Genomic DNA, 23,994 nt, shown 5'->3' with positions numbered 1-23,994 from the left:
AAGAAAGAAAGAAAGAAAGAAAGAAAGAAAGAAAGAAAGAAAGAAAGAAAGAAAGAAAGAAAGAAAGAAAGAAAGGAAGGAAGGAAGGAAGGAAGAGAGAAAGAAAGAAAGAAAAAGAGAGAAAGGAAGGAAGGAAGGAAGGAGAAATGGATACATATGAGAAAAAACATGAGGAAAGAAATATTGAACTGTAAATTAAAAGACTGCATTGGCAACCTTAAAAGGCTGGGCAGTGAGTGACTCCATTACTACAGTGCCTACTTCGGAGGATATTTTCTTAGAGAAAGTGCAAAGCCAGAGTGGGGAAGTGAAGCTTGCTCTTTCAAAGACCTGGGAGGCAAAAATTACAGTGCAATAAAGGGACAGGTCACTTAGAAATGGTACTCTGGTTTTAAATGAAATTCTTAATACAATTTCTGAAAAACCATCCTAAGGACAATATGAAGCCACCAAAACGGCAGTGCCCCTCGAGTCTAACACCAACAGCCCGCGGCTGTGTGTCTTCAGTCTGGGAAAGAGGCATCGATCCCACCTTCTGCTTTTAGGACCTATTTATTCTACTTACTTCAGTTACTGATAATGTTCCCAGTTTGCTTTAGTGCTTTTCAGAAGCTGGCACATCCCTCCTCAGGCTGGGACACATATTTGATAATCAGGAAAGTCACCTGTGTTTCTGCTGCCCTGAATATCAGACAGGCATTTCCAGAGCTGCATCCCTATTCAGAGCATGAAGGGAGATTGTGGTTCTCAGGACAAATTGTAATGCTTTGAGCAACCTCACCCTCACCTAACCCAGACTTGGGGAACACTCTGTCTTTAAGATCTCTTCCTTCTCCCAGGTAAAAATCCTAGGTAGGACAGGATCGGTTAAGTTCACTCAAGGCTACAAATTGCTGATAATCCAATGTGTTATTATTCATGAAGATTTTTTTTTTTTGCATTTTAAAAGAGATTAAAAAGTCCTCACCCAAAGGAATTGATTGCAATTTTGAAATTCCAAGTACCAGTGAGCAGATAGAAGATGTATGTTTTATTTTTTTAATTTTTTAAATATATTTTTTTAAGATTGTATTTATTTATTTGACAGAGAGAGACACAGTGAGAGAGGGAACACAAGCAGGGGAAGTGGGAGAGGGAGAAGCAGGCTTCCCGCGGAGCAGGGAGCACGATGCAGGGCTCCATTCCAGGACCCTGGGATCACGACCTGAGCCGAAGGCAGACGCTTAACAACTGAGCCACCCAGGTGCCCCAGAAGATGTATGTTTTAAATAAGATATGTACTATGGGGAAACTGTCTTCTGAAATTATGCCATGTAAATAAGCCCACTCTACTAAGGATATATTTGGTGTTTGATTTCTTGATATCAACACAGGATACTATAATAGAATTATAACTGCCACATTAATATTAAAATGACTTTTAAGACTAAATTTTTAAGACCATCAATAGGAAATATTTCCACATATTAAATTAGCCAGTGTTTGGTAAGGAAGAGAACCATCTCAGGTCATTAGGGGAAAGCTAAGTTTAGAAAAAAATCTGTGCAGATGAACTCAGGGTCAATGTTTTCTAAAATCTTTTCACTTTATTTCCTGTTGATAAGTAGTATTGTTTGATACACTCAGGTTGGCTTTAAGTAAATGGAAGTTACTAGTTGCCTGATTTGTTTCTTTTGATACTGAAATAAGCCAAATTTGTATCTGTTTGGAAATGACTTCAGGTCTTTTTTTTATTCTAAATGTATTCTGTATTTTTTTAGTGGTTACAACTTTTTGTTTTGGTTGGCATCTATACAGTTCATTACCATTTTTGAGGAATCCAAATATTTAAGTGATTTGAGTTGAACATTCAAACTGTACCTGCCCCCCTACTACCACCATTACCCTGGATTTGTTTTCTGCCTTAGTCATCCAAATATTTTTTGTATTATTAATAGTCTGCAAGGAATTTTTTTAGACCTTATTTTTATGAGAAGTTTTAGCCCTCTGAGCTGAAAGTACAGAGAATTCCCGTAAACCCCCTAAGCCCATCCCCAGTTTTCCTACTATTAACGTCTTTCTTTAGCGTAGTATATTTATTACAATTGATGAGCCAATATTGATATAGTATTATTAGCTAAAGTCCAGAGTTTACATTAGGGTTAACTCTTTGTATTATATATTCTATGGGCTTTGACAAATGCATAATGACATGTATTCACTATTACAGGATCATATAGAATAGTGTCAGTGTCCTAAAAATCCTCTGTGCTCCTCCTATTCATCCCTCCCTCCCTCATCCTACCCTGTCTCCCACCTCTGGCCCCTTGATCTTTTTACTGTCTCCATAGTTTTGCCTCAGTCTATAGAGTTTTTAACTGTATGTTTAAGACAAGGAACAGTTTGGTTAGCGTGGTGTCATAGAGGTAAAACAAAGAAGATTTAATGATTTACCATAAACACATCAATTATGGCACCAGATCTACACTATTTTCACCAAAAATTAATGCTTCTATTTACTTTTCATTCAACTAACATTCACTGGTAACATAGTACATGCCAGCACTGTTTTAGATGCGAGAGATAACAGTAGTAAGCAAGACAGACAGGGTCTGTGCCACCATGGAGTATACATTTAAATTGAAGGGGAAAGGAAGACAGAAATTAAACAGAAAGTCAAGCAAAATATTTTTCAACACTGCTAAGTAGGGTGATGGAAATAAAACAAGGTTATGTGATAGAGTGACGGGTGGGGACAGTGGTTAGGGAAGACGTCTCTGAGGATATGATATTTGAGCTAAGAATTAAGAGATAAGAAGCAACTATTCATGCAACAGAACATTTCAAGCAGAGGAAACCACAAATAAAATAACCCAGAGGTGGGAACAAACTTGGTCTAGTTGAAGAAAGAAAGAAAGTCCACGTGGCTGGTTAGCAGCGGGGGCGGGGAGGGTTGCGGGTAGTGAACAGGAGTGGGGGTGAGGCTGGGAGAGGTGAGTGAGATAGGTATATAGGTATGCAAGGCCAGATCATAAATGACCCCACAGACCACAGTAAGGAGTTTCCATTTTATTTTAATGGGAAGCACTGTAGGATTTCAAGCAGGAAAATCCTGCTTGATCCAATTTTTTTTCTTAAATGATTTCTCGAGGGGCACCTGGGTGGCTCATTGGGTTAAGCGTCTGCCTTCGGCCCAGGTTATGATCCCAGAGTCCTGGGATCGAGCCTCAAATCCTCAAATCCTCCGGCTCCCTGTTCAGCCAGGAGCCTGCTTCTCCCTCTCCTCCCTACTCATGCTCTCTCTTGTTATCTCTGTCTCTGTCAAATAAATAAACAAAATCTTTAAAAATAAATAAATAAATAAATAAATAAAATAAAATTATTACTCGATCTGCAGAATATCTTAGAAGTCTTCTTTAAAATAAATATTAACACTGATATAAGAAGAGCATTGAAGATGCCAGCCAATACAATGCAAATCCTCGAAAGTAAAAATGATGTTTTTACATTCAGGTCACTATCATCATTACTTGTATAAGTTCCTACTCACTTCCCCACTAAAAGAAATAAGCCAACAGAGCTGTCAAAAGAGTTTTCAATCACTTGCAAGGTCTGCTGGGTTTACCATTTGGCATAGGGATATTTATACTCAGTTCCCAACCAATATGAAAAATCATTTCTGCAGGGAACTATAAATGAAGATCTCATTGTAAGTACTTCTGCTTTCTACTGTGGCCTTTTACTTAAGTATTGGAAAACCATGCTATGCTTGTAATTACAAACTGCATTTTAAAAATACAAATGAGAAAAGGCTGATGTCCAGATTTGGCTCCAGCAGATAGAAATGAAAAAACAAGACAGCATCGGACACTTGGGGATGTAAAATGGAAATTGGCCAAACACAGTCCAGGTGCTCCAGGTGCTCTTCTGCTTATTCCAAGCCCAACTCCAGGGAACCAGCCTCCCCTCCCAAGGAATGATTTTTCTTTCTTAGCTTCACAGAGAATTGGAAGAATAAGTGATTTCAACTGTCTGTCTCTATGGCAACTAGTACCCTAATTTCACCTCGTAGATGGCAATTATACCTATTCACTGGATAGCTCTCAGTCCCTACTTTTATGACGAAAAAATTGATTTCATGAAAAATGAGATATAGGTAATAGGTGAACTTTTCCCCCAGCAACCATGGAGTACAGTTTATAAGAGGTGTGATCATTCAGAAGCAGAATGCATTCTATGGGTTTTTTTTTTTTTTTTTTTTCAGTTGTAGGGTGTTTATCCCAAATGTCTTTCCTCTAGTTGTTTTTTTAAGGATAAAAGATTATTCTTTTCTTGCTTAACATTTATTTTTTTTATTCAACTATGAAAATTAGTTGGGTTCATTGTAAAGAATTTTGCAAATAGAGAATAAAAAGTAGAAAAACATAAACAAGAAAATAAAGTTCATTCTCCTTACTTAAAAATAATCACTATTAATATTCTGCTAACAGTTTAGATGTGTGATGTGTATACATATAAATACAATTTAAATCCTATAGTGTATATTTTTTTTGTAGCTGGACTTTTTCACAAAATATGTTATGAGAAGTTTTCCATACCATTAAATATTCTTCTAATGCATGATTTTAATGGCTTCAAAAGAGTCCATAATATTGGTTTACTATATTTTATTTAACTAATAGTTCTATGTTGACATGAAACATAAATGTTTATGTACATCACTATTGCCTTAACATAAATTCAGAAAACAAATACATAAATCAAGTGGGAAAAACATTTTAAATTATATTGCCAAATTTATCTCCCCCAAAATTATGCCAGTTTATTTTCCTAGTAGAGGTAAATGGATGAGTATCCATTACCTTAAATTCTCTATCAGAGGTACTATTTTTTTAGTGCCAGTGAGAGAGGGAATATTTTACTACATTTCTTTAATATCTTTAATTAAAAACTTATCTTAAGGTTAAATATGTTTTTAGATTTTCATTTTTTTAGGGGGGAAGAGATACATGAACTGCCTGTTCGCCTCTGAAGCAAAGAATATTTGTTATCCCCTAATAACTCTCCTCTCTCTATTTCTTAGTAACAGAAGAGATAACTTTTAGTTGGGCACATAGCCCCTTGAAATAAAGACATTTCCCATTCTCCTTTGCAGCTAAGTGTAGCTATGTATTAACTCTAGGCTGATGAAATATAAGCAAAAATGATCTATGCTATTTTGGAGAAATGTCCTTAAAGGCAAAAGATATGCCCTCTTTTTCTCTTCATCATTCTTGATGGTTGAATGCAGATGTTATGGTTGGAGCTTCAGCAGCCATTTTAGGGACCATAAGGATAAGGGTCACACTATAGGGATGGGAGAGCAGAAAACTAGAGGGAGCCTAGGTTCCTAAGAACTTTACAGAAGTTCCATCTTGGAAGGTTGGTCTCCAGATTTTTATTTGAAAGAGTAAAACTGTATTTTTAAGCCATGATTGTGTTGCACTGTTTGTTTTATCAAGCTGTACTTAAACTTAATTGATGTAAGATTTTTTTCTCCATATTTTTTCTTACTGATTTCTTTTTCATCAACAATTTATTTATTTTTTAGAGAGAGAGAGTGAACAAGCAGAGGGAGGGGCAGAGGGAGAGAGAGAATCTTGAGGTAGACTCCCTAGTGGGCTCCATTCCAGGACCCTGAGATCATGACCTGAGCCACAATCAGGAGTCAGCTGCTTAACTGACTGAGCCACCCAGGTGACCCTTCTTACTGATTTTTAAGTGCACTTTCTATTTTAAGGATAGTTACACTTTATCTGGTATATATGTTACAAATTTTTCAAGATTTTCATTTGCTCCTTAATTTTTTATGGAATTAGGAGGCAAAAATATAATTATTCTTAAACTTAATTACTACATAAATTACATTATACATTCAGAAAAATCATTTAACAGTGTTAGCTTAGAAATACAAATTCCAGGGGTGCCTGGGTGGCTCAGTCGGTTAAGGGTCTGCCTTTGGTTCAGGTCATGATACCCGAGGTCCTAGGATAGAGCCCCTGCATCTGGCTCCCTGCTCAGCAGGGAGTCTGCTTCTCCCCCTTCCTCTGCCCCTCCCCCTACTTGTGCTCTGTGCTCTCTCTCCCTCTCAAAAAAATAATAAAATTTAAAAAAAAAAGAAATATAAATTCCAGAGAAATATTTTGTCACAAATATCATAAGGCAGCACTGAGAAGCATATGTTCATTTCTTACAGGTACACAATTAAATGGTTATGTTGCAGGCCAAAGTCATTTAGATGATTAGAAATTGTGTATATTTTTGAAGACTTAATAATTCATTCCTTACTAATGCAGAGAATTTCTGTTTGTAATTTGTGGGGCTCTGGGTTCAAAGCATTGCCCCAGAAGTCTTCACTGGGCCTTAAGGGAAGCTGAGCGGGCCAGCTCTGCCTGCTACTCCCAAAGTGATTTATTCATTAGAGTTCTACAAAAGAGTCCCTGCCAGATGAGTTCCCCCCACCCCCACACACACACAGATAAGAAATCTAGAGTCACAATTTCCTACCAGATCATAAGCAGCCAGCATTTTTTTCTGCACATCTGGAATTGCCCCCAGAGGCTCCAGATAAGGAAAGTTGTCTTTCATCACAAGAGAGACTGAAGGAGTATTATCACTGGTGATGAGCCGAGAGGACAGGGTCAACAGGCACTGTTTCAGACTGGCAATTGGAGGAAGTCCACACAGTTCCTTAATAGACACTATGGCATTCTGTGGGGAAGCAAACATGCAATTAGACTTCTGACCACATGACACATCACCCCCAGCACTTCTAGGTTTACACAAAAGTATATTCATTAAAAGTATACCCTCTGATACATATGTAATTTGGAGGAAACTGGATTATAATCAACCAGAAGTGTAACGTGCATCAAGAAAGCACACAGAACTAATTCACTATCATACTTCATCTTTGTCAATTTTTAGCAACTGCCACAAAAATGCCATAAAGCAAAGCTGATTGTGAACCAAGGCTACACAGTGCTTTTCAAAGCAGAACATTGGAATATTCACACAAATTAGCCTTGGCTGGTTGTGAATATCTTATTCGATTTGTATCATGATGATCATAAAAACATGCCAGTGATTATACATTGGAGTACATTTCCTTCAGGCTTTTCCCCTCAAGGTAGCAGGCTGCAATTACTCACAGATGTGCATTCGACTAACCATCAATTGTATTTCTCTGTCATCCCATCAGAAATGCACCTGACAGATGCACATACTAAAACAAATTTCATGTAGAGCTACATTCATTTGAAATAGAAATTGTAACTATTTCATATTTTATTAACAGCGAGCAGTACCTAACCTATTATATGTCAAATGAATTTAGCGACAATGATGGTATTTCATTTTTCTACTGATTAGGCTCCAAATAATCCTTAACCCAAAAGACTTTATGTTAAGGTGATATAAATTATCAGTATTACCTGGAAAAAAACTGTATCCATAACCAACTCTCCTTAACGATGCATTTTAAAAACATAGTATGTGTAAAGGATATATTTCAAGAATTACATAGAAATAAATAAAATCGATTTCTAATATGTAAAGTAAGATGTAGAAATGATGTATAAGTAATCTAATACAGGGATTTATAATAGTTTTGAATTATGTCAGAAAAAGTCAGATAGAAAATGGTAATATTTGGAACCTATTTTTAAAATAGTGGCTAAGGCAACCACTTCAAATAAAATGCTTACAATCTAAGTACTTATGTGTGCATTATGTACCATACTGTTTTCCACCACTTCAGCTATTTAAAATTGATTTTAAGTCTTTTCTGGAATTTGTCTGTGAAATAATGTAAAAATAAAGTCTTCACCAAATGATGGGTTTGAGATTCAGCATCACATGACTAAAAACCATGAATGATCATGAGTTTTGGTAGTAGGCCATTCTGGATTTAAAGACCAACATTCCTATTTACTAACTGCAATATTTGGGAAATCACTTAACGTCTTCAAGCTTGTTTTCTATCTTGAAAGTAGGGATTGTTTGGTGAGAATTACCATTAAAATGTTAGCTAAAGGAGCAAATAAACAGCATTGAAAAATATTCCTCTCTTGTTTTGTTCTCAGACTGCTACTTCTTCTGCCAACCAACACCTCTTTGCACATTGCAGGAACTTAGTATTTGTTGTTTGGTTGTTTCTCAGTAACATGACCCTAGAATAGATATATTCTATAGTATTCAAGAAAGAAATTGGCAACCACCTATGATTTCAAGCATTAATGAAGGAAAAGAAACTAACATTGAATTTCCACATGCCAGGAGTGGGCGATTTACATACATTGTCATTTAATTCTGATAATAATTCTGTGATGTATTACTATTTTTCTTACCTTATGTGGAGAAAACTGATGATCAGAGATCTGAAATAACTTGCTCAAGATCACAAAGGGATAGAATTTAAGCCAGAATCCAGGTTCTTTCAATTAAACCACTTTTCTAAGAGAAGACCACATAGTTTTCAACAAGTTCAAGTGCTGACTATTGTTTGTTTAGTTGTGTTTGCTCTTGTGGGGAGTAATTTATTATTGTTGTTGTCATACACTTAAACAACTAAAATAACCTAATAAGCATTACATTTGCTTCTATGACTTCAAATTCCCTTTCATGTTCATATCTGCAAATATTTAACACATATACCTGTAATTAGTATAGTCTGTATATATAATATATATTGCACATACATATAATATTTTATATTCCATTTTGTTTACATTGTTTCATATACACAACCCCATACTGGTTATGTGGCAGGGATATTTAATGGATCTATAAAACATTTATATTAACTGGTTTAGTTCAGGCCAAATTTAACACAGCATTCGTTCATAATTAGGTACATAAAATATATCTGCTTTATCACAGACAACACTTACTTCAGTGGTACATGGGTTTATACAACTTTTCTGATAATTTTTTGAGGAATCAGATCACTAGTAAAACACAGTGTTCACCAGTAAGGGAGAGGTAGGAAGAAGTAGGGGCAGGGAAGAAGAGCTTGGGATTTTTCCTACCTGCATATTTTCTCTCATATCTATGGCTTCTCGTAAGGGATGAACTGCTATTTTAAAGATGTCATCTATGGTCTTAAGGCCGATATTCCTGAGCATAGTATATTCTCGAACTTTCTTCCCCATTCTCACTGACAGGCTGCGCTTCTGTGCCTTTCCTCCTCCACTTCGATTAGTTATTGCTATGTGGACAAAAAGGGTTACATGCTCCATGATGTCACCCACAAAAGAGCGCAGGGGAACATGCCGATATCCAGGCTGCAAACATTCAAACGGTATCGTATATTGTCCTATAAACTCATCCCCAATGTAGTCATCGTCCAGAACGACAAAACGAATCATGGCCAGCTCAGGTAGGTTTACTTGAAACTCAAAAGTTTCATCAAAAATAGGGTTATCACTGTTCTGTTGGACAGTTTTAGTTCTTTGTTCTGAACAGTCTGCTGAAATTCCATGTATCTCTATACAAACATAGGGATCTATGACATCTCCTTTGGCACAAGCTCCTTTGGGCTTTGGAAAATTCTGACCACTGATGATCTTGATATGAAGAACGAGAGGAGACACCCCAGGTACAATGCCCTTGGTGTTTGCACTGAAGTAAGAAACTTCATCTCGCATGATGGATGGCCTTAGAACATAACCACAGCCTCCGTTTTGAAGAAACCAGCCTGTGTGAAGGTCCATCATTGGACCTGGAGTCTGAAAATTCATTGCCACAATCTGACAGCCACAATTCCAAAAGTCCTGTGGATTCAAGTTACTGGAATCGATCCTCATGGCACTTGGATAAATTCTCGATAAGAATCTCTTATTATAATTTACAAAATCCTCTGGGTACTCATTTGCAATTCGGCTGGCCTCTGTTTCGCTAAATGAACATATTTCCCAATAGTTTTGGCTTTTCATAGACAGTTCAAAATCCCTATACTGAACAGACTTGCAGATGGATACCAAATCGGAGAGTTCCCTACACAGGAGGATTTGTTTCTGCTCGCCATTGCAATCTACCGACAGCCTTCGAGACATTTCCGCTTCTTCATCTTCATCTGTTACTTCTCCTTCCAAAACATCTGGGTCAGAAGGCAATTTCTTTCCTTTCACAATAATCATTCTTTTCAATTTTTCTGGTGATGGGAGGTAGGTTTCTGATGGCAAAGGTGCCTCAGTATAGAGCTTATCGCCAAAGATCTTCTTCATCTGTTGAGCCATTATCTTTTGCTGTGGTAGGGAGCAGTGATTTCCCAGGCAAAGAATGAGTGGGTATTCGGAAGCAATGAAGGCAAATCTATTTATCACCTCTATGACACTTCGGAAGGAAAGATGGGTCGTCACATTATTTCGATTACAAAGGATCGGCTCATCGTCTGAACCATCACTAACATCAAGTTCAATGCTTCGACAGCCCATTTTCAAAGCTCTAACGTACCCATTAATATCAGCCGGCCCCCTGAACTGGTCTTCTATGAGATAGGTGTTGTGCGAAGCATTAATATAGTAGTGAGATAGTGGCTGGGTCATATCTTGGGCAACCTTTTTTTTGCTCAGGATCAAAAATGTCACATTCTGGTGACAACAGATACTGGGTAAAGCCATCAATTGCAAGAAACCCTTTTTGACGACCCTCTTCGGAAAGTTCATATCTCCGAATAATGTCTAAGCACATATCCTCAGTAATATGGGTGACTCCTTGCTCAGCTTCTAAAAAGAGCATGAGATCATTGGCATCCAAATATTCTTTGTTCTTAGATATCTGGACCAGTAAGAAATATACTTCCGGCCTGGTGCAAAGTTCACAAAAAGCCTCACAAAATTCCTCTTCCGTCACTCGGGTGGTTAGTTTTTCTTTGCTCTTCTGGATTTCTTTAAACTTTAACCTGATCTTGGATTCCTTCAAGGTAGGGTTGAGTTGTTTTATCAACTCTACAGAGGTGTCTTCCAACATAATCCCATTCCCATCAACATCTGCCGCTTCAAACACTGTTTTCAACCACATGAACCTTGGTGTGTTCTGGTTGCCCTCCATAAAGTCAAGGGGTTGCTTACTTCGAGAAACCAGGTACCGTAAACCTGACACCCAGATATTTGCTACGTCTGCTGAATTGGCAACTAGGTCCAGAGACTCATAGTTTTCCCCATGGAGTATAGAAAAGGCACAGTCCTCACAAATCTGGTCAGCGAGGCCATTGTTTCTAAATGTTTCTGTGTTCTTCCCCAGTCTGATCTCTTTTATAGCAGAAATGTCAAGCTTAGCTTTCTCAAGGTCTTTCTTGGAAGGTTCCCAGCGAAGAGCTTGGAGGTCTGTGTCCAGAGTGAAAAAACGGTTATAAATACGAGAATTTGGCCGGACCTTCTTTAATTCGCAGCCAGCTTGCATGAAGCTGATGCAGTCACTCGCACTGCTAATTTTCTTTTCCGATGGCATGCTGCTGAAAGACACTGTTTTCTTTCTTCCACCACATTTTTGGTTTGAAGGATCCTGTAAAGTAATTTGAAAATAATGAATCAATTTTCCTTAGAAAAAAGACAAATTCAATAACACTCTATGAACTCCTCAGACTCCACTCAGATATTATAATTATTTAGACCTAGAAGCTAGCTTAAAATACACATTTTCACTGTTCCAGAAAAAGAATTGCTGAGAAAATTGATATTATTAGGTTCAGAAAAAAAAAACTTATTTTTCAAATGCCTGGTGTTCTTTGAAATAAAATAAACTATTAAGTTAACTACGAATCACTCATTTGTTCATTAAAGCAGATTTCCTAAGAACCTCTACATGTTGGTACTTTAACAACCTAGCTCAAATCCCTACAGATATGTGAAAGAAATAATGCTGGATTTCTTTAAAAAGTTTTCCTCATTTATACTAAGCAACAGTTTAAGTTTTAAACTTAAAACTAGTCCAAATAAAAGATTTTTGCCTTCATATGCTTTTCATCAAAAAGGACTGGCAATAGACAACGGACAGAATGGGAGACGATATTTGCAAATGACATATCAGATAAAAGGCTAGTATCTAAAAATCTATAAAGAACTTATCAAATCAACACCCAAAGAACAAATAATCCAATCCAGAAATGGGCAGAAGACATGAACAGACATTTTTCCAAAGAAGACATCTAAATGGCCAACAGACACATGAAAAAGTGCTCAACATCGCTTGGCATCAGGGAAATCCAAATCAAAACCTCAATGAGATACCACCTCACACCAGTCAGAATGGCTAAAATTAACAAGTCAGGAAACGACAGATGTTGGGGAGGATGCGGAAAAAGGGGAACCCTCCTACTGTTGGTGGGAATGCAAGCTGGTGCAGCCACTCTGGAAAACAGTATGGAAGTTCCTCAAAAAGTTGAAAATAGAGCTACCCTACAACTCAGCAATTGCACTACTGGGTATTTACCCCAAAGATACAAATGTAGTGATCCGAAGGGGCATGTGCACCCCAATGTTTATAGCAGCAATGTCCACAATGGCGACACTATGGAAAGAGCCTAGATGTCCATCAACAGATGAATGGATAAAGAAGATGTGGTATAGGGTGCCTGGGTGGCTCAGTTGGTTAAGCGACTGCCTTCAGCTCAGGTCATGATCCTGGAGTCCTGGGATCAAGTCCCACATCGGGCTCCCTGCTCGGCGGGGGGTCTGCTTCTCCCTCTGACCCTCTTCCCTCTCGGGCTCTCTGTCTCTCATTCTCTCTCTCAAATAAATAAAATCTTTAAAAAAAAAAAAAAAAGAAGATGTGGTGTATATATATACAATGGAATATTATACAGCCATCAAAAAATGAAATCTTGCCATTTGCAACAACGTGGATGGAACTAGAGGGTATTACGCTAAGCAAAATAAGTCAATCAGAGAAAGACAAGTATCATATGATCTCACTAATAGAAGGAATTTGAGAAACAAGGCAGAGGATCATAGGGGAAGGGAGGGAAAAATGAAACAAGGCAAAACCAGAGAGGGAGACAAACCATAAGAGCCTCTTAATCTCAGGAAACAAACTGAGGGTTGCTGGAGTGCTGGGGGGTGGGAGGAATGGGGTGGCTGGGGGATGGACACTGGGGATGGTATGTGCTATGGTGAGTGCTGTGAATTGTGTAAGACTGATGAATCACAGACCTGTACCCCTGAAACAAATAATATATTATATGTTAACAAAAAAAAAAATTTTTTTTTAAAAGGACTGGCAATAAAACTTAACTAAAAGTCACTTTTTTTCCTCAGACTATTTTGAAGAATGTAAGTGTCTTGAAAGTCAGACTGAGAGCTAACAATAGACAAATGACTCTAACTAGAGCAAATTTTCAGACTAAGGTAAACAGTTTGGATGAACTTTATGAGAACCGATACCCGCATTTCGGTATAATGCTATTAGCAGCCACAGCACAGAACCAAACAGAAATCTGAATGGTTCCACTAACTTTTAATGTTCTCCCAATGTAAATTACATTTCCAAGCTGTCTGCCATAGAATTTCACAGAGAACACTTGCACCTCGCCTTTTCCCCCTCTCTTTAAGTGTCATTGGATCTTACTCTCAAAGAATCCCTGTGTCCTCAGCCCACTTCGCCCTTTGCTGAACAACAGTGTTGACAGGGCATTAGACCTTCTCTGTTCAGATTAGTGTGCCTTAAGCAGGTTAATTATTCCTTGTGACTATTTCCTTCTTGGGTGTATCTAGGCCTTCTCACATATTGTCTTTCTCAAATTACAGGTCTGGTCCTTATATTCATAAGATAATAGATGTCATCTTAGTCCCAAACTGTCCGCTATGTCGATCACTCCTAATTCATTTACACTGAACATCTGACCAATGCCACTTAAAACTGGATATTTTTTTATACTTCCTTCTGTTCAGACCATAGATTAAAGTTAATAATGCTCTAAAGTTAATAATGCTCGCAACCAGATCATCGCAACCAGATCATCGACTCAGATAATTCTCCCAGGAACAAATTTCCCAAACACACCTTAAGGCATGTTTACAGTGCCTGATTTTATAAGCATATCAAAGAGGCAGCAAGTGTGGAATGCAAAAGGCAATGTCCTTATGCAAAACTAACTAGTCTCAAGCTGGGATTATTCCGTTCAGTAGATCTATGACCTTGGGTAAGTCACTTAGCCTCTCTGAATCTTAATTTCTGCTTCTCAATAGGAATCAATAATTCTTGTATATAATAGTGTTGCTGAGAGACTCAAAAGAAAAAGTGTTTGTGAATATTCTTTGTAAACTGTAAGTGCTTATGAGGTTACTCTTTTTGAAAGAAGTACATTTCTTCATACACCTGGTCACTGCGGGGGTTATCAAGAAGTTGATTCATTCTTGACCTCTGAGCATTTAAGACAAATCTTCAGCGATAAACAGAAAATATTTTAAAACAGACACATGATATTGCTATTTTAAGCCCTGAGAAGTATGACCAAAGTAGTCTGGGTTGTCTCCCTCACTGGCATTCTTTTAAAACAGGGTAGAATGTCTCCCCTAAGGCCTTATTTAATTGTGATCCTGCCTATAAGAGCCTCCTTATCCTGTGATTCAGGAAAAGGCAGGATGATTTATTATTCAATTGACTAAAACCTTGCCCGTGAAAAGAAAACAAAATTTGCTTTAGTTATGGAATGTTGGTGGGATGATTCATTAACTCAAATATATATCTGATCTTCAAGTGACAAAGATATATATTACCCAATTTATTTACAGAATAAAAAAGAATTCTGTATAGATTACAGAATATTGCTTCTTGATGCCCTGGCATTTAACAATTTAGCTCTTACTTTTCCAGAGAGTTGTTATTTTTAATTATCCCATAGTAGTCAATTTCCTCATCCTTAAGTTAAAAACCAAGTATAAATCTTCAGCTGTTTATATGCAGTTGCACTATTAGAACACATTTAAATTCATCACAACCCACATGCTCAAAAATCTCAGATGTATGTGTGTATTTTTCCACACCATGAAGGCAGGCACCTAATGGCACTGCTGAGAAAAGGCTACTCTACCAAGTAAAATAAAGAGAGAAACTGAATTGTGATAGTATACTAGACTGTGACTCAGCTTTTAAAGCTACCATTTGACTAGGCTTTTAAACTAATGAGACCTTTCACAAAAAAAATTATTTTTATATAAATCAGATCATCTTCTAAGAAAGATTATAGACAACAGAATTATAAAACCTCTAATAGTTGCTAGCAAACCTTAAGTGGGAAATTAGTGTTGCTGTAAATGCATGTATGTAGTTCCTGTGCCCGACGTTTGGTACCACACCAACCTTCACAGTCTTAACGCTTCACTCTTGACTTGAACCACTGTTCACGAGAACAAAAGTACTGTTATCAGAAGAGCTTTCTCTTACAAGCCTCTCTTCTCTGTGGTGGTATCTCCTTAAATCAAGACTTTCTCTCCTAGTAAGATAAGCCTTCAAGAGATAAATGTTTTCTATCTAGCCTAGGAAAGAATTGACCTGCTCCAAAATGCTTATTTCCTGTTTTGACCTCTAATTCCCACATGATTACAAAACTTATCCCAAAATGCCTTAAAACATGGAACCAGCAGAAAAGATACACTCTTAGGTTTCAACTCACGAAGGACAAACTCCAAAATTATTACAAGCCCCCAAATGAGCCAAAAACTGGTAAAAACACATGTGAACAAATAATTAGTTTGTCTGCTACTGACTAGAGTCAAGATTATTTCTATTCAAAATATGCTGGAAAAGTTTCAGGACTCCAATATTTCTCTGTTTGTTTTCAATGGTCATGCTATGCATTAGCTCTGAAAAGCTGAGAGGGAAAGGTGGGTGGGATTGTATTGAGTGGACAAGGAAGATGAACAACTCCAAATCTCCTCCTGAGCTTCATCACCACCATGGCCTCTTTGCCGAGCCCATAGCCCCACATCTGTGTTTCCCTCAAGAAGATCTTGGCAGATTGGTGGTGGAGAAGGGGGACTGTTCAGGTAAACAGACAGGAGATATCCCCAAATGAAAAAAATTGAAGTGTTGGTAATAGATCTTCCTATTGATAAATACAAAAAATATGTGATGATGGAATGAGAGAAAATCCACTGCAGTTATCTATATAATGGAAAGACAGGTGCTTTTGGCACTTTCCAAGAGAAACCAAAGTTTGTTGTCGGTTCAGGTGTGCTCTTGTCATCTTCCAGCTCACTAGATAATTGAATTGACTCCTATAGTCATAAGGTCATTATTATAAGGAGATTATCATAAAGTATGAGGACTTTCCATTTTTTTTTAAAGATATTATTTATTTATTTATTTTTCAGAAAGAGAGACCACAAGCAGGGGGAATGACAGGCAGTGGGAGAAGTTGAGCAAGGAGCCTGATGGGGGACTAGATCCCAGGACCCTGGGACCATGACCTGAGCCAAAGGCAGATGCTTAACCAATGAGCCACCCAGGCATCCCAGCTCTTACTCTCTCTCTCCCTCTCTCTGACAAATAAATAAAATCTTTAAAAAAAAAAAAAGAATCTCAAAATATTAGGAGAAAATGGCCAAATGCTGTTTTCCATTTTTTTTAAATTCATTATTCTCTATAGCATTGCTGTTTATCTAGTATTAGAACTAGGACACCAATCATGATTAAATGAGATTCTTACACAACAGTAAAAGCTTTATAGCTCCCCAAATATGTTTTATTTTGTTAAAAAAAAAAAAAAGTTCAAATAAGCCAAATTGATAAACCTGTTTCTGTAAGTTCTCATTGGCATTTGTTCTCTGACCGCAACAAGGCTGAGTATGCAGCAAGTTCCTTAACAAACATTCAACAAATAAAATCATTTTTCTTCAGTAACACACTGATGAGCTGCAGAGGCAACTCAGCTTATTCAATGCAAGTATTTCTGGATCTCAATAATGAAACTATTGAATTATTTCAATATAATAATTTTAGAGAAAAATTATACAAAAATATATTTTAAAATTATATAAAAATAATTATAGAGAAAAGTATACTAAAGCAACACACTAATATGAATGTACCTAATGCCACAGGGCTGTACATTTAAAAATGGTTGAAGTGGTAAATCTTATGTTATATAAATTTTACCACACACAAAAAGAGTAAACTAAAGCATTGTATACAAATTTAAGAGTAAAGGAAATATCCTATCTACGTTTGCTACTTCTCACCTGATGAACATGTATAAACATCAAATTATATCATCACATATTCTTTTCATTTTTTTGGCTAGTTGTTCTTAAGTGAACACTTCAAAATGATTCTTTGTTAAAACAGAACAAATTTACAAACCTTAAAAAATAGCAATCCAAACACCAGTTGTCAGACTGATCAAAAGGAATCCTTGTTTCATAATGCAGAAATCCAGCTATACAGATACAGATACACTAAAGTGACATTCACTTTTCTCTTTTGTATGAGGGGGGAAACACTTATTTTTGAAGAGCTCTCTTAAGAAAGTCTTTATATAAAAATTTAATAGATTTTAATTAAAAGATAAGCAAAAATATAGGCACATAAATCTTATTTTCACCATAGGGATTCTATCTTGTTCTTATAGACAACCTATGAACTATAACACTATACTATTCATTCTTGTTTTATGAACTTCCAAGCAAAATTCAGAGAAAAAGATTTGGTTGATAGATGAAGTCTTCCAAGGATTGTGGACAATATAATCTAGAATCCAAATGAGTCCCAACTTCGGATATTGAGAGGCCTCAGTTTCCATTCTTCATTCATTCATTTAACCAACAATAATGAGTATACCTATTCCATGCTAGGGACTAGCACATTGTAGAGTTTTGAAGAAACTGATAGAGTCTAATTTTTATCTCAGAGAGATGAGAGATCACTCTGGATGTGCACTAGATGGACAACACTGAAGATGGTGCCGTAGGTGACTACTGACACATTAAAGGAAAGAGATGGTGAATGCCTGAAGTAGATTACTAGCAAAAGGAATGGAGAGAGGTGAGAGGTATCAAAAAAGTAGGAGGTAAAATCAAAAGTCTTTCACTGGGTGTAGGATGACTCCTAGGTTTTTGGTTTGAGTGAAAAGTGAATGGAAATATTGCTGAGATATGGACTATCAGGAGAAGTGAAGTGGGAGGGAAACAGGGTTTACTTTGGGCCATGGTGAATTTTTAGATGACTATGGGCCATCTAGGTGAAAAGACTAGGCAGAGGAGAAGACTTAAAATATAAAGTTTGAGGAATAAGAGGACAAGGAGCATGACCCCTCACAGAAGCCAAAGAATAGACTTAAAGGAGTGAGTGCTAGAAAATAAGATGTTAAGATGGCTTACTGGATTTAGCTGTTCAAATGTCTGCTGGTAACTCTGATTAGAGAATGTCTTTTTTTTTTTTAAGATTTTATTTATTTATTTGAGAGAAAACAAGAGAGGGAGAGAAAGAGAGAGAGCACAAGCAGGGGGACGGGCAGAGGAAGAGGGAGAAGCAGACTCCCCACTGAGCAGGGAGCCCAACGTCGGGCTCAAGCCCAGGTCCCTGGGATCATGACCTGAGCTGAAGGCAAATACAAAACTGACTGAGCCACCCAGGTGCCCCATCATGGGAGAATGTCTTACTTTGCCTTCAAGATGGTGAGGACAGTGATGAGAGTGAGAGCAAAGGGTTTCAAGGAAAGGGAGTAGCAGGTATAAATGTTCTTTGGTGGGAAAGAAGGCCAGGATGACTCTAGCATAAATGAGGGGTAGAGTGGCTCCAATGGAGACTGGAACAACAGGCAGAGGCCAAGAGTGATCATCCAGGAGAAGGCTAGTCTCAAAAATGCTGGCTTTCTTAACTTGGAATAGTGATAGCTCAAGGAATGGAAATTTAGGTCTAATATATATACATATAATATCTAATATATACATACATCTAATATATCCTGTTCAATGTGTCAATGCCTGAATCCACATCCATGTTTGGCAGTTAGGCCATCTAGAGAAAGCCCACGCCCCACATACAAGGCCTAACTCTTCATACAGAACTCAAGGAGGTGGGGAGGTTGTATCCTCACTATACCTGTTGCCATCAAGTGTCAGGTAAGGGAAGGTTGCAACTGTAGAATTATACCGTTAAAATTTCCAAAGTTATTTTCTCGTAGTAAACTCAAATTACGTAATGTAAAGTCACCAACAGGTGACATGACTTCTTATGATTAATACCACGTGACCCACCTAAAGTCACTATGTGGCACAGTGGGGGTAGAGGTCCTGATATCACTGCTGAGAAGTGGGTGGAGCCTGACCCAAGCTTTGTGTACCATTGGCTCTCCCTGGCGGCTCCCTAAGCCTGGCTGGTAAGAAGCTGAATAGCTATTTTATTATCCATAAAGAAAATATTCATTCCCTACAACACCTTATAATTCAACTAAAGAATCAATTAAAGACAACGCTAACGGTATGCATGCACATATCTCTTGACAAATTAGGTTTTATGTCTGTATTTAACATGCATCTCATTTATAAAAGGTGATCCATTTAATAAAATGGATCTAAAGCCATCTTCTTTAGGAAACCTACTCCGATATGTATACACTGTGGCAGAGATAGAAAACTAGTTGAACTTTAGGAAGCCAGTGACAATCTAAATATTCTCTAAAATGACATCTTCTCTTAAAAAAAGAAATAACATCTTCTCTTATATGACTCTTCTCATTTGAAAGCAAAAATAACTGATATTCTACAGGCAAACATAGGCATAGAGTGTAGAAAGTCCATTTCGGGGTAGGTTCTTAGTACCACTGATTTGTTTTGCTGAGCAGAGGAAGGTGCCTTTGTGCTAAATCTCACTGCAATCATTCACTCAGAACTCATTAAGAAATGACTCAATAAAAATTATTATCTCAAGCTCTTTCGCTACATGGTTTCTATCCAGGGCTTTCTGCAAGTATGAGTCTTATTATGCATGTCCAAGATATTATTTCAAAATAGAGCATTTGATTATACAAAGATCAAGTACCTACTATGGCACTCTCCTAGTGACTGGTTCTTTGAATAATCATTAATCCCAAAACTAATGTTGCCTGGAATAAATGCTTTGTCTCCATCGCTCTTTTAATATACAGGTTTTTATAAATGATAAAGTTAGGAAAACAATGACAAAAATTATCAAATTTGATAATTCGAGAAAAGCATATAACAAATGCTTCTAAATAGATAAAAACAGGGATGCCTGGCTAGTTCATCAGTAGAGCATGTGACTCTGATCTCAGGATTGTGAGTTTGAGCCCCACGTTGGGTATAAAGATTACTAAATAAAAAAATAAATAAAATCCACAAGCATTTAATAAATAAATAAGCAGCTTTACATAACATTAAGAATGTTGGATAACCAAGACCACAAAGGGGAACAGAAGCTGATAAGGGCAATATGAAAAAGAAGTACTATATGAATTATATATAGTTATTATATCTTTAACACTAGAGCCTTTACTGAGATAATGAAAAACAGACAAGGCGCAAACTAAGCAACGAAGAAATGTCCAAAATCTATAAAGCTGGTCTTCAGAAAAATAATGTTAAAAGCATTGCCATTTGACAAGAAAATGAATACAGCTTCCACATGGAGCCTCCATATAATTTTATGTCATGGAAAATAAATCTTAATTTACACAGCTCTACCTAGAACTCCGTTATTCCTAGATGTTCTAGAAAGACCTTGTCACTAACAGTGTGGTTTGTAAAAGTTTGCTGCAGGAACCCAGAAGATGGCATCAGCGGGCTTAGTGACACCAAGATCCTGTTGCCATGCTCCCTAGCAAGGTGTCCCCCTTATCTGCAGTTTTACTTTTCAGTTAAGCACGGCATAGAAGTAAATGATCTTCCTTCTGACATACTGTCAGAAGGTCAATAGTAACCTAACAACCATGTCACCGTACCTCCATCATTCACCTCGCTTCATCTCATCATATGGGCATTTTATTATTGCACAATCATCACAGGAAGAAGAGGGGTGAGTACAGCACAATAAGATATTTTAAGAGACCACATTCACATAGCTTTCATTACACTATGTTGTTACAATTGTTTTTTATTAGTTATTATTGCTAATCTCTCACTGTACCTAATGTATAAACTAAACTTTATTATTGGTATGTGTGTATAGGAAAAAACGTAGTTATCTATAAGATTCAGTACGATCTGTGGTTTCAGGCATCCACTGGGGGTCCTTGAACATATCTCCTGTGGATAAGGGGGAGGGTCACTGTAACTGCTAATAGACTGCAAAGCATTTTACTCACCAGAATAGTACTGGATTTTCGGTAGATTAATGATTTTACAATGCCTGCTAAAATAACTGGAATTGCAAAATCAAGATTAAGCAGTCACATTCTATGATTTTCATTTTTGAGACAAAGGTTTCTTTATCCTACTCTAGACAATAATGTTTGTCTCAAACTAACAAGGCTTTGGTTTGAAATTTTTAACAAAAACTGGGAAGAAATTGACTCAAAAAAATGGTAAGAGTAATAGTAAATAACACCAAAATATCCTCTCTGTGTCACAATTTAAAGAATATCATTTCCTGATTTATATACTTAAAATGTTATTTATTAAAGATCTAAAACAAACCTACTTATATGATGTTTATTCAATAACAGTAAAGGTGAAGAATTATCTCTCCCTGTACCTTTTTCTATATGCTTCATCTCTGTGATTCATTCAAGAAGCAAAACCATTAAAACCTAATAAAAATTACTGACTGTTCATTGCAGATCAACAGTCACAGGTAAAATCAAAGACTATTTCATTTGTTTGGATTTTTTTTTCACCTGTACGGAAATTACATCCATGTAGGCGAGGAGACCCAGCCATAGGGAAACCAGACAGGTAACAGCTTCGGAAGCCCATGTCTCCAGATGTTCAATTCCTTCTATAGTTTCATTGATTGCTGCCATTTCTGTTTTCCCTTAGAGCATTAGGGCACAAACCCTGCGGTTGTTTGTTGTGAAACCTTACTGACTGACAGACTTTGTATTCTCAACTTATTTCCCCTCAAGTCCACAAGCACAGATGTTCCTTTACAGTGTCAACAGTTTTCATGGAAAAGGCCTTGTTTCTCACTTAAATGTTACTAATCTCCGCTTGTATCCTTCATGATCCACTACTGTGTATACAGTTACAAGGAGCATTAACGCTCCCATTTTTCTAATCAAAAACATGACCTTTTTCAACTAACCCCAACTGTCGCATGTAATACATGGTTTTGCTTATTATAAATCCCAGGAGAATTTGTTACATTACTGTGCCTTAGAAGCACCAATATGAACAAAGGGAAGTGGACACCAATAAAAGGTACCTAACAATTATTCAACGACCTCCGAGGAATGACATGTCCCTCTAAGACAGATGTCCACCTCACACTCAAAAACAATACAACTCATCGGTGCCAAGAACCAAGTGGGCCTGGAGACTGAGATAGGATTCTGTCCTCTCTTGCGAGACTCCCTACACAGCAGGGCCTGAGGATCTGGCTGAACTTATAGCAGCACAGACTTTGTTGTTTTTGGTGTGAGGATTCCTGGGAGGTGCTCTTTATGGAAAACAGCATGACATGGTCCCTAAAGAAAGTCTCTGTAATGAAGAATAAGTAAGCGTATTCTTTCAATGCCTGTATCTAATCCATCTCTTTCAGTGTAATTGTAGAGATTAAACGTAATGCCCTAATTAGTTCATAGGTATAAGCCCATAACTCGATGCTTTATTAAGGTATCCATCAGAAATTGAAAATGAGTTAGGCCTTCAAATCTAGGCATAATTTTGAATGCATAATTATACATGCATGATTTTTTTCATTCAACTAATGTTGCATATTTACTTAAATTACTTGACCTGAAAAATCAAATTATCAACAGGAATGGAACATTCTTAAATAGAGTTTATTTCAAAAATGTTCCTGACAAAATTTTCTATTTTTCACTTGGTGCTAAATAGCCAGTTTACAGAATAGTTTGTCCTTCGTTATAACTTTTCAATGTTTAAGGGTTATATTTACCGTCAAATATGAGACACCAATGTATTATTGACACTGGTTTTAGTCACTTTGGCATTTCCTCTAATCACCTAAATTTGACTAAAGCATATTTAAAAGTGAAAAGTATATTTCAATACTATAGAGTTCTACCACTTGTTATCATAGGGTGTTAGTAGAGTCGAGTTTCAGAAACATTTATAGAAATAAAAAAATCATTCAGAATTTGAAAGTTGCTAGGAGAGTAGATCTTAAAAGTTCTCATCACAAGAAAAATATTGTAACTGTGTGGTGAGGGATGTTAAATAAACTTATTTTAGTAATCATTTCACAAATACACATATATCAAATCATTATGTTTTACACCTAAAACTAATACAATGTTATATATCAATTATATCTCAACTTAAAAAGAAAATCATTTAGAGTTATATTAGATTAAATGGAAATAAGAGATAAAATCAGCCTTGCTTCATAGCATAAAGTTTTATTAACAAAAATAGAATTCAAAAAATGGTCTTCTAGGAATTCATAGTTTTTTGTGCAATATTTGGTAAGGACAAGATTTCAGAGTATATATATATATATATATATATATAATTTATAAGTTCCAAATAGGGTATATAGAAAACATAACTATTAATAATATTTCTTAGAGATGGAATCAGTGCCATTGTACTATATAGTTATAGATACATGTAGGTTTCTCATTAAGAAAAAAAAATCGTACAGAAAATTTAAAAACAATGAATTTATTTTGAAAAAACCATTTTATAAATTTGTGTGACTTGGGACATGGAGATTAAATGTCAATTTAATAAAAGCACAATTCTATTCAAACTTAAGAAACAATTCACTTATAGACTAAATCCATTCTTCCTGGACTTGGAGAAGTCTAGTCTGCCATTTAATAAATATATGTATATGTTAACAAGTAGACCATTTCTTCCACTTGTATTAAGTCTTTATAGATTCTAAAACTTA

General features: G+C 36.6%; 1 protein-coding gene across 1 annotated transcript in view; it reads right to left on the bottom strand.

Moving 5' to 3' along the window:
• The window catches only part of PLCL1 (phospholipase C like 1 (inactive)), a 343,570-nt gene that overhangs the window by 70,441 nt on the left and 249,135 nt on the right, over positions 1-23,994 (bottom strand). The window contains 3 exon segments of the mRNA XM_021703070.1: positions 6,526-6,729; positions 9,048-10,583; positions 10,585-11,523. Coding sequence (XP_021558745.1) covers positions 6,526-6,729; positions 9,048-10,583; positions 10,585-11,523 — 2,679 coding nt within the window.

Source organism: Neomonachus schauinslandi, chromosome 3, assembly GCF_002201575.2.
Source record: "Neomonachus schauinslandi chromosome 3, ASM220157v2, whole genome shotgun sequence".
Classification (NCBI taxonomy): domain Eukaryota; kingdom Metazoa; phylum Chordata; class Mammalia; order Carnivora; family Phocidae; genus Neomonachus; species Neomonachus schauinslandi.
This window is presented reverse-complemented; position numbering and strand designations above follow the sequence as displayed.